Source organism: Oncorhynchus mykiss, chromosome 15 (assembly GCF_013265735.2).
Source record: "Oncorhynchus mykiss isolate Arlee chromosome 15, USDA_OmykA_1.1, whole genome shotgun sequence".
NCBI lineage: Eukaryota > Metazoa > Chordata > Actinopteri > Salmoniformes > Salmonidae > Oncorhynchus > Oncorhynchus mykiss.
The window spans coordinates 63256438-63275079 of NC_048579.1; the positions used below are offsets into that span (position 1 = coordinate 63256438).

Genomic DNA, 18642 nt, shown 5'->3' on the forward strand with positions numbered 1-18642 from the left:
TGAGGTAATCAGGCACTTTATTTCCATTACATCGCTATTCTAACATTACTGTACTGATTTATTAGGAATGCACATTATTCAGGGCCTCATCAAAATACAGACTAGTGAACAGTGGTAATAATAATAAATATAGGCCATTTAGCAGACGCTTTTATCCAAATCGAGAATCGAACCCACTATCAATTGCGTTGCAAGCGCCATACAAAATTGTGCAAGTTGAAGAAAGTGTTCCACACATAAATAATATCATCAGACAGAGACAAACTGTTAATTCATCAAATACTTAAAAACAGAGCAGAGAAACTTGAAATAAACTGAATTCAACGTCTATTCTACGTTGGTTCAACCAGTGTCCAGTGGGAAGTGTTCTTCGCTCAATAAATAGCTTGGGACATCTGCATACCATCTACATGACATCTGCAATTTGTTCCTTATACACCCTAGACATCTTTCCATTGAGATGCAACAGGTACGTAATACAACAAGTGGAATGCCATACATCCAAATGGCCAAGCTCTGGAGATCATCGTCAAGATATTTAATCTCATGTTGTTCATTCAATAAGATCCTACAAAACGGGGGGACAACAGAGGGAAGCTGTCAATATTTTCCACATTACGTCTTGTAAATGGATCATCGTTCATTTAAAACAATTGACGGGCCAACATGATCATAACGCTGCCCTTAAATGCACAAGTTCACACACATTTAGCCTTTTGCTATGCACACAAAATGTCCTAAAAATCCTGAGTGCCTTTAGCCACCATGCTAAAGCTAATAACACTCACATCATCTGAATCCACTGGGAAGACTGATGTTCCGTTGCTACTGGCGACACTCTCTGGGTCGGCGGCAATGGAGCAGTCGTCGTCCTGAAGCTGCAGTACAGAGAAGCGATACGTTGGTGCCCTGTAGGGGGCGGAGCAGAGCCACAAGGCATGTCAATATTTAGGACCAGAACGGAAACAGGCATTTTAATGTGCACTTGTACCTGAGCAGTGTGTGTCTGTGTGTGTGTGTGTGTGTGTGTGTGTGTGTACTTGCATGCTCGTGCGCATAAATGTGTACCAGGCTCACCTATTTCCATAGCCCATTTTCCTTACAGTATAGACAGCAGCGGCAACAGCCACCAGAGTGACAATCCCTGATCCAACACAAACTACGATCAACAGCATCTTCTCTCTCTGAAATACAGACATAGCATTATCATATTTCTGGTCATAATATTCTAAACGCTATAAACCTTTATCATGTGACGCAATGCATCATCTAATATGTGGGGCTGTATTTTCTGATGCGGAAGTACCCAGAGGGTGTGTAGGCTTTTTGTGTCAGCGGTGTGCTGACACAACTGATTCAACTCATCAACCAGTTATCAAGCCATTGATTGATTGAATCAGGTGTGTTAGTAGTGGGCTGGAACAAAACCCAGCTCACAATGTGTGTCTCCCGAGAATGAAGAACACTGTTACATTATGCCCAGGTAAGTCACACCTTTCACACCGTGAGCAATAACCCAAGCACACACACACTCAAAGGAGACCCACACAAGAACTCGCAGATGTACATGCACAGGTCACACTCACCGGGGTTTCAGAATATGGGCTGGCAGTGGGGGGCTGACTGGAGTTCCCACAATGCCTGTTAACTGTCTCCTTTATGCGCAGGGGAGTGAAACCTCCCTCACACTTATCACTGGGAACCTTACGGTACCTACACATGGAGACCACATGGTGAACTGTGTGTGTGTGTGTTTGGTTTGACTATCTTTGTGGGGACCACATTTCGCCGGTCCCAACAAGGAAAAAGGTTATTTTAGGCTTAGGGGTTAAGTTTAGGGTTAGGGATACTATTAGGGTTAGGGGTTAGGAGTTAAGGTTAGGGGTTATGGTTAGGGTTAGGGTTAGAGTAAGGGTTAGGGTCAGGGTCAGGAAAAATAGGATTTTCAATGGGAATCAATTGTTTGGTGCCCACAAGGATAATAAAACAAATGTGTGTGTGTCATAATTACCCCGATGTCCTAAGCTCCTCCTCCTCTCCATTTAGACACACCTCCAGGCCGTGGTCTGCAGTGTCCAGTTGTCTCATACACTCTGAGCTGTTCTCATGACGATAGTAACCATAGTCACTGTTGGAATGAGAGACATGTTAGGCCATTTCAACCACAGACACAGCATATGCCTTGTGGTAATGTTATGTTTGGGTCTGCGTTGACTCTGCCTTTGCCTCAAAGGCACAATTAGAGAAAAAAATGTTTTTTTACTAGAAATTAAGTAACAGATTGTGCCTTTAAATGGACAACTTTCAACTTCTGGTCTCCTGTATCTGAATGTATCCCTGACTAGAGGGAGAGAATGAAAACCAGGGTTGAGTTTATTAGGGCACAACAAAGCATTTTTTTTTCAACAGACAATAAAAACGAGTGTTTCCTAAGTTCAGGTAGTTCCTTTCTGTTTCAGTTTGTTTTCTTCTGGTTACTACTGAATACGACCCAGTAGTGTTACGGTCCTCCAGGACCATAACTGAATAGCCTTGTCAGTTTAGACTGGACCCCTGACAGTGTTTCTTACCATAGGTAGTCCTCTCTGGTGCAGGGGCAGGGGCTTTTCTGCCTGCTCACCACGTAGTCCCGTCCATTCCTGCAGACGGACAGCTTCCTCAGCCTCCTGAAGGTCTCCTTGTAGCCCAAGACACACCCCTCTGTGGCCAAGTCCCCGCCCCCTGTGGCATGGGCCAACCACTGAACATAGTCCTGGTTACCACCTATAGGAAACCAACGTTAACCAATAGAGAGACACTATTGAGACTTGCCAATTTTAGTATATATTTATCGATATCAGTATGTTCAATTCCTTTCCTAGTGACCCACAGGGGTGCACACCAAAGGTGGCTTGTGGAAGGATCTATAGGCGGGCAAACTCATAGTAATGGCTGGAATGGAATCAATGGAATGGTATCAAACACATCAAACATATGGAAACCACACTTTGGGTATTCTCATAATAGAAAGCTAGCTACTGTTTCATTCCTTGTGAAATGTATGTTGTTGGTTTAATGATTATGATCCTTGGTGATATTATATTTGACAACAAACAAATGACTCACTGGGGGAATCTCAATCATCTTTCCTTGATTCCTCGTGACCACTCTCCTTCACCTCCTTCTCAAAAAGCATTGGAGTAGAAGATCCAAGGTTCCTCGTCTCAGACATTCTCCTCCACTGAGTTTTGACAAGGAGACGAGTAGTCACAGGACACAAAGAATCAAGAAAATACAATTGAGATTCACCCACACTCTCTGGTGAGGAGACTCTGGAAGTCAATGGTGACCACCACCCACATGGGCTGGTGGTCGTCCTCGGGCCGGTAGCCCCACACACTGATGTTCATGGTCTTGGTGCCCGGCTCGGATGTCAGGCCAGCGAAGAAGATGGGCTGCTCTGTAAAGTTGTACACCTTCCAACACTGGCCCTCATCTGTGGAGAACCTGGGGTGATGCACAATGACATACGGGGTCGTTTTCAGTAGTGCACAGAGTCACAAAACGCTTTGCAACGGAAAACTAAAACAAGCCTTTCTATTGGACAAAGTTAAGGTTGATTTATTTCATTTGGTGCCTAATGAATACGGCCCTGTATAAACATCTGAATGTGAACGTGCAAGCACACACACACACGCATGAAGTACACAGGATTAAAACACACACATACAGAGTTACCGGATAGTGGACTGCTTATAGACACATTCACAACTTCATAGGGAGAGAAGAGCGGATAGACACACACACACACACTCCATAGTCAAACACAGACACAGACACACACAGACACACACACAGACACACACACAGACACACACACACACACACACACACACACACACACACACACACACACACAAAACACTCAGAGGATGTCGCTTGGGTGGGGGTGCGAATAAAAAGCATCTTTCTTACACCCAATCTTTCTACATGCCACGACTGTGTGTGTGTGCGTGCGTGTGGTGTTCAGTACTTGATGGTGTTGATTTGGCCGTCCATGGGGTGGGCCTCCACAGCCACGACGAGTCCCCCAGCATCCAGGATGCTGTAGTGATGAGGGCCCCTCAGGGAACCCCTCCACTTGTACCCCCCGTCCTCTGACACGTACACGTCAGGCCGTGTTGACGAGATGGAGTCCCCCACACTGCCTGACCGGTCAAAGGGCAGAGGTCATAGAAAGGTCACACACATTCTGGGACAGCTAGAGGGTGGGGGATGTGTCCGAAAGCATATTCTATCTGTCAGTCATCCGGTCCCAAATTTCTTCCTACCCCTCCGTTTAGCCCTAACCCTCCAATGTTTTCTGACCTGAAGGGCCTGGATAGAGATAACCAGTGTAGTGGAGAAGCTTTCACCATACTGATCTCACATTACTGATCTGCAAACATTAAATGGTAAGGGAACGAATGGGGACCGGGCATATATAGTGCACTATATATGGGATCAGCTATTTGTAGTGATGACCGAATTATTAGGGGGGGGAGAATTTACTGTGTAGTCTATTCAAGATTCCCTACAATGCTAAATGTATTGCACAACATCCTGTACACTACGGTAATACAGAAGTTTCACAATGCAACATGTCTTTGATATGTATGATTGACAGTTTGGTTACCGTGGGCGATGACAAGGCCAACGGCAGTGGGGTCAGAGAGAGGCAGCATGGGAGTGATGCCATTGTAGCGACTGTATTCACCGTGGATGTGCAAGTTACACTGTCACAAACACACCACACACACGCACGCACGCACACACACACACACACACACACACACACACACACATACGCACGCACGCACACACACACAAACACACCACACACACGCACACACGCACACACACACACACACACACACACAAGAATCCAGTGTTCACAATCACATAATAAGCATCAACATACTCTACTTGAGACACTTAATTGTCAGAGGAGGGAATTAAGTTAGTTCTCACATCATTTCTTGAATCCTCACCACACTCAACATTCTGGGGCTTGTTGAGGAGTGTCCACTCTCCCCCTCGGTTAAATGAAATGACTGTCCGAATGCGGCCGTCTGCCAAAAACAATACCCGGGAAAAAACGTTTTAGTTTGCATTAGTAATTGTCATATTTCTGCCACCAGAAAATACTTGCATTCACACTTTTATCAGCCAGTTGAAACCCCCCCTATAAACTACATGCATTTTATATTGGACAAGTTCAGGTATCAATCAACGAAATGTATTTACAAAGCCCTTTTAACATTGGCAGTTGTCACTAAGTGCTTAAACAGAAACCAGGCCTAAAATCCCAAACAGCAAGCCATGCAGATGTAGAAGCACGGTGACTTGGAAAAACTCCCTAGAAAGGCCAGAACCATTTGAAGAAACCTAGAGAGGAAGCAGGCTCTGAGGGGTGTCCAGTCCTCTTCTGGCTGTGACGGGTGTAGATTATAAGAGTCCCTCCCCGTTTCGGACTGTTAATGTTCCTAAAGAATACGACCCAGATTGTGTTGATGCGTAGTTGCGTACCCTCCTCCAGTATGTTGGTGAGGTAAACTCCTCTCATGGAGGTGACGTTGGTGAAGTCGCTCTTCCCTTCCCCACCAAACAGGTGGCGCTCTAGAGACTTAGAGTACAGGATGCCCCGGTCATCTGATGTGTACACCGTCCCAAAGTAGCTTTCCTCTGGAGGATAGAAGACAGCAGAGTATGGTACAATAGAATAGAAAGTCAATAGAATCAAACAGTTTAATATAGAAGGAATAGTCATTTATAATCTACTCTATCCCGACCCCATGAGACAACACACACACGGATGGAAGAAATACAGTGTCTTCTGTAGGCTTGGGAACAAACCCAACTGTGCTGACACAGCCCACTATGAGTCGGCGTGGCAATAAGGGGCCGTAAACATCAATACATGGTGTCAAGAACCCTCCTGACATCAAAGATGTAGAAACAACTTACGTCAGCACTTAGTGGTAAATAGTATGCATATGACCTTCTGGCCTTAAAATCCTTTTCTACCATGTGTTGCTGTGTGTGTGTGTGTGTGTGTGTGTGTGTGTGTGTGTGTGTGTGTGTGTGTACCCTGATGCTCAGAGCTGTGTCTGCTGTTATCCTAGCCTATCAATGTGTCTATCTACCTCTAACCTTCCCCCACTCAGATAAAACCCCTCCTTCTTATCTCCTCCATTCAACTGAATGGCACAAACGCCTCGGCCCTCCACCCATAGACACCTACTGTATGCACTGACACAGAAGACACACACAGACACACACACAGCCTGTATGATCGGATGATTTGTCAGCAATACTGAGAACTTGTGAAACCAGTTGTTCCTCTTTCTCTCTAACAAACTCAAGCTTTTCCATTGCAGCAAGCAGGGTAGTAGAACTGATACAGACATATCAGGATTAGTAGAACTGAGACAGACATATCAGGATTAGAGTTAGTAGGACTGAGACAGACATATCAGGGTTAGTAGAACTGAGACAGACATATCAGGGTTAGTAGAACTGAGACAGACATATCAGGATTAGAGTTAGTAGAACTGAGACAGACATATCAGGGTTAGAGTTAGTAGGACTGAGACAGACATATCAGAGTTAGTAGGACTGAGACAGACATATCAGGGTCAGAGTTAGTAGAACTGAGACAGACATATCAGGGTTAGAGTTAGTAGGACTGAGACAGACATATCAGGGTTAGTGATAGTAGAACTGAGACAGACATATCAGGGTTAGAGTTAGTAGGACTGAGACAGACATATCAGAGTTAGTAGGACTGAGACAGACATATCAGGATTAGTAGAACTGAGACAGACATATCAGAGTTAGTAGGACTGAGACAGACATATCAGGGTCAGAGTTAGTAGAACTGAGACAGACATATCAGGGTTAGAGTTAGTAGGACTGAGACAGACATATCAGGGTTAGAGATAGTAGAACTGAGACAGACATATCAGGGTTAGAGTTAGTAGGACTGAGACAGACATATCAGGGTTAGAGTTAGTAGGACTGAGACAGACATATCAGGGTTAGAGTTAGTAGAACTGAGACAGACATATCAGGGTTAGAGTTAGTAGAACTGAGACAGACATATCAGGGTTAGAGTTAGTAGAACGGAGACAGACATATCAGAGTTAGAGTTAGTAGAACTGAGACAGACATATCAGAGTTAGTAGGACTGAGACAGACATATCAGAGTTAGTAGGACTGAGACAGACATATCAGGGTTAGTAGAACTGAGACAGACATATCAGGGTTAGAGTTAGTAGGACTGAGACAGACATATCAGGGTTAGAGTTAGTAGAACTGAGACAGACATATCAGGGTTAGAGTTAGTAGGACTGAGACAGACATATCAGGGTTAGAGTTAGTAGGACTGAGACAAACATATCAGAGTTAGAGTTAGTAGGACTGAAACAGACATATCAGAATTAGTAGGACTGAGACAGACATATCAGGGTTAGAGTTAGTAGAACTGAGACAGACATATCAGGGTTAGAGTTAGTAGAACTGAGACAGACATATCAGGGATAGAGTTAGTAGGACTGAGACAGACATATCAGGGTTAGAGTTAGTAGGACTGAGACAAACATATCAGAGTTAGAGTTAGTAGAACTGAGACAGACATATCAGGGTTAGTAGGACTGAGACAGACATATCAGGGTTAGAATTAGTAGAACTGAGACAGACATATCAGGGTTAGAGTTAGTAGGACTGAGACAGACATATCAGGGTTAGAGTTAGTAGAACTGAGACAGACATATCAGGGTTAGAGTTAGTAGAACTGAGACAGACATATCAGGGTTAGAGTTAGTAGAACTGAGACAGACATATCAGGGTTAGAGTTAGTAGAACTGAGACAGACATATCAGGGTTAGAGTTAGTAGAACTGAGACAGACATATCAAAGTTAGTAGGACTGAGACAGACATATCAGGGTTAGTAGAACTGAGACAGACATATCAGGGTTAGAGTTAGTAGGACTGAGACAGACATATCAGGGTTAGAGTTAGTAGAACTGAGACAGACATATTAGGGTTAGAGTTAGTAGAACTGAGACAGACATATCAGGGTTAGAGTTAGTAGGACTGAGACAGACATATCAGGGTTAGAGTTAGTAGGACTGAGACAGACATATCAGAGTTAGTAGGACTGAGACAGACATATCAGGGTTAGAGTTAGTAGAACTGAGACAGACATATCAGGGTTATAGTTAGTAGAACTGAGACAGACATATCAGGGTTAGAGTTAGTAGGACTGAGACAGACATATCAGGGTTAAAGTTAGTAGGACTGAGACAAACATATCAGAGTTAGAGTTAGTAGGACTGAGACAGACATATCAGGGTTATAGTTAGTAGAACTGAGACAGACATATCAGGGTTAGAGTTAGTAGGACTGAGACAGACATATCAGGGTTAGAGTTAGTAGGACTGAGACAAACATATCAGAGTTAGTAGGACTGAGACAGACATATCAGGATTAGTAGAACTGAGACAGACATATCAGGATTAGTAGAACTGAGACAGACATATCAGAGTTAGAGTTAGTAGAACTGAGACAGACATATCAGAGTTAGTAGGACTGAGACAGACATATCAGGGTTAGTAGAACTGAGACAGACATATCAGGGTTAGAGTTAGTAGAACTGAGACAGACATATCAGAGTTAGAGTTAGTAGGACTGAGACAGACATATCAGAGTTAGAGTTAGTAGGACTGAGACAGACATATCAGAGTTAGAGTTAGTAGAACTGAGACAGACATATCAGGGTTATAGTTAGTAGAACTGAGACAGACATATCAGGGTTAGAGTTAGTAGGACTGAGACAGACATATCAGGGTTAGAGTTAGTAGGACTGAGACAAACATATCAGAGTTAGAGTTAGTAGGACTGAGACAGACATATCACGGTTATAGTTAGTAGGACTGAGACAGACATATCAGGGTTAGAGTTAGTAGGACTGAGACAGACATATCAGAGTTAGTAGGACTGAGACAGACATATCAGGATTAGTAGAACTGAGACAGACATATCAGGATTAGTAGAACTGAGACAGACATATCAGAGTTAGAGTTAGTAGAACTGAGACAGACATATCAGAGTTAGTAGGACTGAGACAGACATATCAGGGTTAGTAGAACTGAGACAGACATATCAGGGTTAGAGTTAGTAGAACTGAGACAGACATATCGGAGTTAGAGTTAGTAGGACTGAGACAGACATATCAGAGTTAGAGTTAGTAGGACTGAGACAGACATATCAGGGTTAGTAGAACTGAGACAGACATATCAGGGTTAGTAGAACTGAGACAGACATATCAGGATTAGAGTTAGTAGGACTGAGACAGACACATCAGGGTTAGTAGAACTGAGACAGACATATCAGGGTCAGAGTTAGTAGGACTGAGACAGACATATCAGGGTTAGAGTTAGTAGGACTGAGACAGACATATCAGTGTTAGAGTTAGTAGAACTGAGACAGACATATCAGGGTTAGTAGAACTGAGACAGACATATCAGGATTAGTAGAACTGAGACAGACATATCAGAGTTAGAGTTAGTAGAACTGAGACAGACATATCAGAGTTAGTAGGACTGAGACAGACATATCAGGGTTAGTAGAACTGAGACAGACATATCAGGGTTAGAGTTAGTAGGACTGAGACAGACATATCAGAGTTAGAGTTAGTAGGACTGAGACAGACATATCAGAGTTAGAGTTAGTAGGACTGAGACAAACATATCAGAGTTAGAGTTAGTAGGACTGAGACAGACATATCAGAGTTAGAGTTAGTAGGACTGAGACAGACATATCAGAGTTAGAGTTAGTAGGACTGAGACAGACATATCAGGGTTAGTAGAACTGAGACAGACATATCAGGGTTAGTAGAACTGAGACAGACATATCAGGATTAGAGTTAGTAGGACTGAGACAGACACATCAGGGTTAGTAGGACTGAGACAGACATATCAGGATTAGTAGAACTGAGACAGACATATCAGGATTAGTAGAACTGAGACAGACATATCAGAGTTAGAGTTAGTAGAACTGAGACAGACATATCAGAGTTAGTAGGACTGAGACAGACATATCAGGGTTAGTAGAACTGAGACAGACATATCAGGGTTAGAGTTAGTAGAACTGAGACAGACATATCGGAGTTAGAGTTAGTAGGACTGAGACAGACATATCAGAGTTAGAGTTAGTAGGACTGAGACAGACATATCAGGGTTAGTAGAACTGAGACAGACATATCAGGGTTAGTAGAACTGAGACAGACATATCAGTATTAGAGTTAGTAGGACTGAGACAGACACATCAGGGTTAGTAGAACTGAGACAGACATATCAGGGTCAGAGTTAGTAGGACTGAGACAGACATATCAGGGTTAGAGTTAGTAGGACTGAGACAGACATATCAGTGTTAGAGTTAGTAGAACTGAGACAGACATATCAGGGTTAGTAGAACTGAGACAGACATATCAGGATTAGTAGAACTGAGACAGACATATCAGAGTTAGAGTTAGTAGAACTGAGACAGACATATCAGAGTTAGTAGGACTGAGACAGACATATCAGGGTTAGTAGAACTGAGACAGACATATCAGGGTTAGAGTTAGTAGAACTGAGACAGACATATCGGAGTTAGAGTTAGTAGGACTGAGACAGACATATCAGAGTTAGAGTTAGTAGGACTGAGACAGACATATCAGAGTTAGAGTTAGTAGGACTGAGACAAACATATCAGAGTTAGAGTTAGTAGGACTGAGACAGACATATCAGAGTTAGAGTTAGTAGGACTGAGACAGACATATCAGAGTTAGAGTTAGTAGGACTGAGACAGACATATCAGGGTTAGTAGAACTGAGACAGACATATCAGGGTTAGTAGAACTGAGACAGACATATCAGGATTAGAGTTAGTAGGACTGAGACAGACACATCAGGGTTAGTAGAACTGAGACAGACATATCAGGGTCAGAGTTAGTAGGACTGAGACAGACATATCAGGGTTAGAGTTAGTAGGACTGAGACAGACATATCAGTGTTAGAGTTAGTAGAACTGAGACAGACATATCAGGGTTAATAGAACTGAGACAGGCATATCAGGATTAGTAGAACTGAGACAGACATATCAGAGTTAGAGTTAGTAGGACTGAGACAGACATATCAGGGTTAGTAGAACTGAGACAGACATATCAGGGTTAGTAGAACTGAGACAGGCATATCAGAGTTAGTAGGACTGAGACAGACATATCAGAGTTAGAGTTAGTAGGACTGAGACAGGCATATCAGGGTTAGTAGGAATGAGACAGACATATCAGAGTTTGAGTTATTAGGACTGAGACAGACATATCAGGGTTAGAGTTAGTAGGACTGAGACAGACATATCAGGGTTAGTAGGACTGAGACAGACATATCAGGGTTAGAGTTAGTGGGACTGAGACAGACATATCAGGGTTAGAGTTAGTAGGACTGAGACAGACATATCAGGGTTAGAGTTAGTAGGACTGAGACAGACATATCAGAGTTAGTAGGACTGAGACAGACATATCAGGGTCAGAGTTAGTAGGACTGAGACAGACATATCAGGGTTAGAGTTAGTAGAACTGAGACAGACATATCAGGGTTAGTAGAACTGAGACAGACATATCAGGGTTAGTAGGACTGAGACAGACATATCAGGGTTAGAGTTAGTGGGATTGAGACAGACATATCAGGGTTAGAGTTAGTAGGACTGAGACAGACATATCAGGGTTAGTAGGACTGAGACAGACATATCAGGGTTAGAGTTAGTAGAACTGAGACAGACATATTAGGGTTAGAGTTAGTAGGACTGAGACAGACATATCAGGGTTAGAGTTAGTAGGACTGACACAAACATATCAGAGTTAGAGTTAGTAGGACTGAGACAGACATATCAGAGTTAGTAGGACTGAGACAGACATATCAGGGTTAGTAGAACTGAGACAGACATATCAGGGTTAGAGTTAGTAGGACTTAGACAGACATATCAGGGTTAGAGTTAGTAGAACTGAGACAGACATATTAGGGTTAGAGTTAGTAGAACTGAGACAGACATATCAGGGTTAGAGTTAGTAGGACTGAGACAGACATATCAGGGTTAGAGTTAATAGGACTGAGACAAACATATCAGAGTTAGAGTTAGTAGGACTGAGACAGACATATCAGAGTTAGTAGGACTGAGACAGACATATCAGGGTTAGAGTTAGTAGAACTGAGACAGACATATCAGGGTTAGAGTTAGTAGAACTGAGACAGACATATCAGGGTTAGAGTTAGTAGGACTGAGACAGACATATCAGGGTTAGAGTTAGTAGGACTGAGACAAACATATCAGAGTTAGAGTTAGTAGGACTGAGACAGACATATCAGCGTTATAGTTAGTAGAACTGAGACAGACATATCAGGGTTAGAGTTAGTAGGACTGAGACAGACATATCAGAGTTAGAGTTAGTAGGACTGAGACAGACATATCAGGGTTAGAGTTAGTAGGACTGAGACAAACATATCAGAGTTAGAGTTAGTAGAACTGAGACAGGCATATCAGGGTTAGAGTTAGTAGAACTGAGACAGACATATCAGGGTTAGAGTTAGTAGGACTGAGACAGACATATCAGGGTTAGAGTTAGTAGGACTGAGACAAACATATCAGAGTTAGAGTTAGTAGAACTGAGACAGACATATCAGGGTTAGAGTTAGTAGGACTGAGACAGACATATCAGGGTTAGAGTTAGTAGGACTGAGACAGACATATCAGAGTTAGTAGGACTGAGACAGACATATCAGGATTAGTAGAACTGAGACAGACATATCAGGATTAGTAGAACTGAGACAGACATATCAGAGTTAGAGTTAGTAGGACTGAGACAGACATATCAGAGTTAGAGTTAGTAGAACTGAGACAGACATATCAGAGTTAGTAGGACTGAGACAGACATATCAGGGTTAGTAGAACTGAGACAGACATATCAGGGTTAGAGTTAGTAGAACTGAGACAGACATATCAGAGTTAGAGTTAGTAGGACTGAGACAGACATATCAGAGTTAGAGTTAGTAGGACTGAGACAGACATATCAGAGTTAGAGTTAGTAGGACTGAGACAAACATATCAGAGTTAGAGTTAGTAGGACTGAGACAGACATATCAGAGTTGGAGTTAGTAGGACTGAGACAGACATATCAGAGTTAGAGTTAGTAGGACTGAGACAGACATATCAGGGTTAGTAGAACTGAGACAGACATATCAGGGTTAGTAGAACTGAGACAGACATATCAGGGTTAGTAGAAATGAGACAGACATATTAGGATTAGAGTTAGTAGGACTGAGACAGACACATCAGGGTTAGTAGAACTGAGACAGACATATCAGGGTCAGAGTTAGTAGGACTGAGACAAACATATCAGAGTTAGAGTTAGTAGGACTGAGACAGACATATCAGAGTTAGAGTTAGTAGGACTGAGACAGACATATCAGAGTTAGAGTTAGTAGGACTGAGACAGACATATCAGGGTTAGTAGAACTGAGACAGACATATCAGGGTTAGTAGAACTGAGACAGACATATCAGGATTAGAGTTAGTAGGACTGAGACAGACACATCAGGGTTAGTAGGACTGAGACAGACATATCAGGATTAGTAGAACTGAGACAGACATATCAGGATTAGTAGAACTGAGACAGACATATCAGAGTTAGAGTTAGTAGAACTGAGACAGACATATCAGAGTTAGTAGGACTGAGACAGACATATCAGGGTTAGTAGAACTGAGACAGACATATCAGGGTTAGAGTTAGTAGAACTGAGACAGACATATCGGAGTTAGAGTTAGTAGGACTGAGACAGACATATCAGAGTTAGAGTTAGTAGGACTGAGACAGACATATCAGGGTTAGTAGAACTGAGACAGACATATCAGGGTTAGTAGAACTGAGACAGACATATCAGGATTAGAGTTAGTAGGACTGAGACAGACACATCAGGGTTAGTAGAACTGAGACAGACATATCAGGGTCAGAGTTAGTAGGACTGAGACAGACATATCAGGGTTAGAGTTAGTAGGACTGAGACAGACATATCAGTGTTAGAGTTAGTAGAACTGAGACAGACATATCAGGGTTAGTAGAACTGAGACAGACATATCAGGATTAGTAGAACTGAGACAGACATATCAGAGTTAGAGTTAGTAGAACTGAGACAGACATATCAGAGTTAGTAGGACTGAGACAGACATATCAGGGTTAGTAGAACTGAGACAGACATATCAGGGTTAGAGTTAGTAGAACTGAGACAGACATATCGGAGTTAGAGTTAGTAGGACTGAGACAGACATATCAGAGTTAGAGTTAGTAGGACTGAGACAGACATATCAGAGTTAGAGTTAGTAGGACTGAGACAAACATATCAGAGTTAGAGTTAGTAGGACTGAGACAGACATATCAGAGTTAGAGTTAGTAGGACTGAGACAGACATATCAGAGTTAGAGTTAGTAGGACTGAGACAGACATATCAGGGTTAGTAGAACTGAGACAGACATATCAGGGTTAGTAGAACTGAGACAGACATATCAGGATTAGAGTTAGTAGGACTGAGACAGACACATCAGGGTTAGTAGAACTGAGACAGACATATCAGGGTCAGAGTTAGTAGGACTGAGACAGACATATCAGGGTTAGAGTTAGTAGGACTGAGACAGACATATCAGTGTTAGAGTTAGTAGAACTGAGACAGACATATCAGGGTTAATAGAACTGAGACAGGCATATCAGGATTAGTAGAACTGAGACAGACATATCAGAGTTAGAGTTAGTAGGACTGAGACAGACATATCAGGGTTAGTAGAACTGAGACAGACATATCAGGGTTAGTAGAACTGAGACAGGCATATCAGAGTTAGTAGGACTGAGACAGACATATCAGAGTTAGAGTTAGTAGGACTGAGACAGGCATATCAGGGTTAGTAGGAATGAGACAGACATATCAGAGTTTGAGTTATTAGGACTGAGACAGACATATCAGGGTTAGAGTTAGTAGGACTGAGACAGACATATCAGGGTTAGTAGGACTGAGACAGACATATCAGGGTTAGAGTTAGTGGGACTGAGACAGACATATCAGGGTTAGAGTTAGTAGGACTGAGACAGACATATCAGGGTTAGAGTTAGTAGGACTGAGACAGACATATCAGAGTTAGTAGGACTGAGACAGACATATCAGGGTCAGAGTTAGTAGGACTGAGACAGACATATCAGGGTTAGAGTTAGTAGAACTGAGACAGACATATCAGGGTTAGTAGAACTGAGACAGACATATCAGGGTTAGTAGGACTGAGACAGACATATCAGGGTTAGAGTTAGTGGGATTGAGACAGACATATCAGGGTTAGAGTTAGTAGGACTGAGACAGACATATCAGGGTTAGTAGGACTGAGACAGACATATCAGGGTTAGAGTTAGTAGAACTGAGACAGACATATTAGGGTTAGAGTTAGTAGGACTGAGACAGACATATCAGGGTTAGAGTTAGTAGGACTGACACAAACATATCAGAGTTAGAGTTAGTAGGACTGAGACAGACATATCAGAGTTAGTAGGACTGAGACAGACATATCAGGGTTAGTAGAACTGAGACAGACATATCAGGGTTAGAGTTAGTAGGACTTAGACAGACATATCAGGGTTAGAGTTAGTAGAACTGAGACAGACATATTAGGGTTAGAGTTAGTAGAACTGAGACAGACATATCAGGGTTAGAGTTAGTAGGACTGAGACAGACATATCAGGGTTAGAGTTAATAGGACTGAGACAAACATATCAGAGTTAGAGTTAGTAGGACTGAGACAGACATATCAGAGTTAGTAGGACTGAGACAGACATATCAGGGTTAGAGTTAGTAGAACTGAGACAGACATATCAGGGTTAGAGTTAGTAGAACTGAGACAGACATTTCAGGGTTAGAGTTAGTAGGACTGAGACAGACATATCAGGGTTAGAGTTAGTAGGACTGAGACAAACATATCAGAGTTAGAGTTAGTAGGACTGAGACAGACATATCAGGGTTATAGTTAGTAGAACTGAGACAGACATATCAGGGTTAGAGTTAGTAGGACTGAGACAGACATATCAGGGTTAGAGTTAGTAGGACTGAGACAGACATATCAGAGTTAGAGTTAGTAGGACTGAGACAGACATATCAGGGTTAGAGTTAGTAGGACTGAGACAAACATATCAGAGTTAGAGTTAGTAGAACTGAGACAGGCATATCAGGGTTAGAGTTAGTAGAACTGAGACAGACATATCAGGGTTAGAGTTAGTAGGACTGAGACAGACATATCAGGGTTAGAGTTAGTAGGACTGAGACAAACATATCAGAGTTAGAGTTAGTAGAACTGAGACAGACATATCAGGGTTAGAGTTAGTAGGACTGAGACAGACATATCAGGGTTAGAGTTAGTAGGACTGAGACAGACATATCAGAGTTAGTAGGACTGAGACAGACATATCAGGATTAGTAGAACTGAGACAGACATATCAGGATTAGTAGAACTGAGACAGACATATCAGAGTTAGAGTTAGTAGGACTGAGACAGACATATCAGAGTTAGAGTTAGTAGAACTGAGACAGACATATCAGAGTTAGTAGGACTGAGACAGACATATCAGGGTTAGTAGAACTGAGACAGACATATCAGGGTTAGAGTTAGTAGAACTGAGACAGACATATCAGAGTTAGAGTTAGTAGGACTGAGACAGACATATCAGAGTTAGAGTTAGTAGGACTGAGACAGACATATCAGAGTTAGAGTTAGTAGGACTGAGACAAACATATCAGAGTTAGAGTTAGTAGGACTGAGACAGACATATCAGAGTTGGAGTTAGTAGGACTGAGACAGACATATCAGAGTTAGAGTTAGTAGGACTGAGACAGACATATCAGGGTTAGTAGAACTGAGACAGACATATCAGGGTTAGTAGAACTGAGACAGACATATCAGGGTTAGTAGAAATGAGACAGACATATTAGGATTAGAGTTAGTAGGACTGAGACAGACACATCAGGGTTAGTAGAACTGAGACAGACATATCAGGGTCAGAGTTAGTAGGACTGAGACAGACATATCAGGGTTAGAGTTAGTAGGACTGAGACAGACATATCAGTGTTAGAGTTAGTAGAACTGAGACAGACATATCAGGGTTAATAGAACTGAGACAGGCATATCAGGATTAGTAGAACTGAGACAGACATATCAGAGTTAGAGTTAGTAGGACTGAGACAGACATATCAGGGTTAGTAGAACTGAGACAGACATATCAGGGTTAGTAGAACTGAGACAGGCATATCAGAGTTAGTAGGACTGAGACAGACATATCAGAGTTAGAGTTAGTAGGACTGAGACAGACATATCAGGGTTAGTAGGAATGAGACAGACATATCAGAGTTTGAGTTATTAGGACTGAGACAGACATATCAGGGTTAGAGTTAGTAGGACTGAGACAGACATATCAGGGTTAGTAGGACTGAGACAGACATATCAGGGTTAGAGTTAGTGGGACTGAGACAGACATATCAGGGTTAGAGTTAGTAGGACTGAGACAGACATATCAGGGTTAGAGTTAGTAGGACTGAGACAGACATATCAGGGTCAGAGTTAGTAGGACTGAGACAGACATATCAGGGTTAGAGTTAGTAGAACTGAGACAGACATATCAGGGTTAGTAGAACTGAGACAGACATATCAGGGTTAGTAGAACTGAGACAGACATATCAGGGTCAGAGTTAGTAGAACTGAGACAGACATATCAGGGTTAGAGTTAGTAGAACTGAGACAGACATATCAGGGTTAGCGTTAGTAGGACTGAGACAGGCATATCAGGGTTAGTAGAACTGAGACAGACATATCAGGGTTAGTAGAACTGAGACAGACATATCAGGGTTAATAGAACTGAGACAGACATATCAGGGTTAGAGTTAGTAGAACTGAGACAGACATATCAGGGTTATAGTTAGTAGAACTGAGACAGACATATCAGGGTTAGTAGAACTGAGACAGACATATCAGGGTTAGAGTTAGTAGGACTGAGACAGACATATCAGGGTTAGAGTTAGTAGGACTGAGACAGACATATCAGAGTTAGTAGGACTGAGACAGACATACCAGGATTAGAGTTAGTAGATCTGAGACAGACATATCAGGGTAGTAGAACTGAGACAGACATACCAGGATTAGAGTTAGTAGAACTGAGACAGACATATCAGGGTTAGTAGAACTGAGACAGACATATCAGGGTTAGTAGAACTGAGACAGACATATCAGGATTAGAGTTAGTAGAACTGAGACAGACACATCAGGGTTAGAGTTAGTAGGACTGAGACAGACATGTCAGGGTTAGTAGAACTGAGACAGACATATCAGGGTTAGTAGAACTGAGACAGACATATCAGGGTTAGTAGAACTGAGACAGACATATCAGGGTTAGTAGAACTGAGACAGCCATAGATCTAGATGAGATAGATGTACAGTTTCAGACACGATCGCTGCTGAGCAAAATACATGAGTAAACTTTAATATTTAATCTAAAGACGGATCCATGTG

The 18642-nt window shown here is 42.3% G+C and overlaps 1 protein-coding gene across 1 annotated transcript in view; it reads right to left on the reverse strand.

Annotated features, from left to right (window-relative positions):
• Window positions 1-18642, reverse strand: part of LOC110490779 (sortilin) — a 25959-nt gene continuing 7317 nt past the window's right edge. Inside the window, exons 11-21 of the mRNA XM_036944947.1 lie at window positions 5548-5703; window positions 4990-5090; window positions 4655-4754; window positions 4013-4187; window positions 3293-3486; window positions 2571-2763; window positions 2012-2128; window positions 1587-1713; window positions 1078-1184; window positions 789-909; window positions 1-568 (exon numbers count right to left, since the gene is read on the reverse strand). Of these exons, the coding sequence (XP_036800842.1) occupies window positions 554-568; window positions 789-909; window positions 1078-1184; window positions 1587-1713; window positions 2012-2128; window positions 2571-2763; window positions 3293-3486; window positions 4013-4187; window positions 4655-4754; window positions 4990-5090; window positions 5548-5703 (1406 nt within the window). The 3' untranslated portion in view covers window positions 1-553. The remainder of the gene's footprint in view (window positions 569-788; window positions 910-1077; window positions 1185-1586; window positions 1714-2011; window positions 2129-2570; window positions 2764-3292; window positions 3487-4012; window positions 4188-4654; window positions 4755-4989; window positions 5091-5547; window positions 5704-18642) is intronic.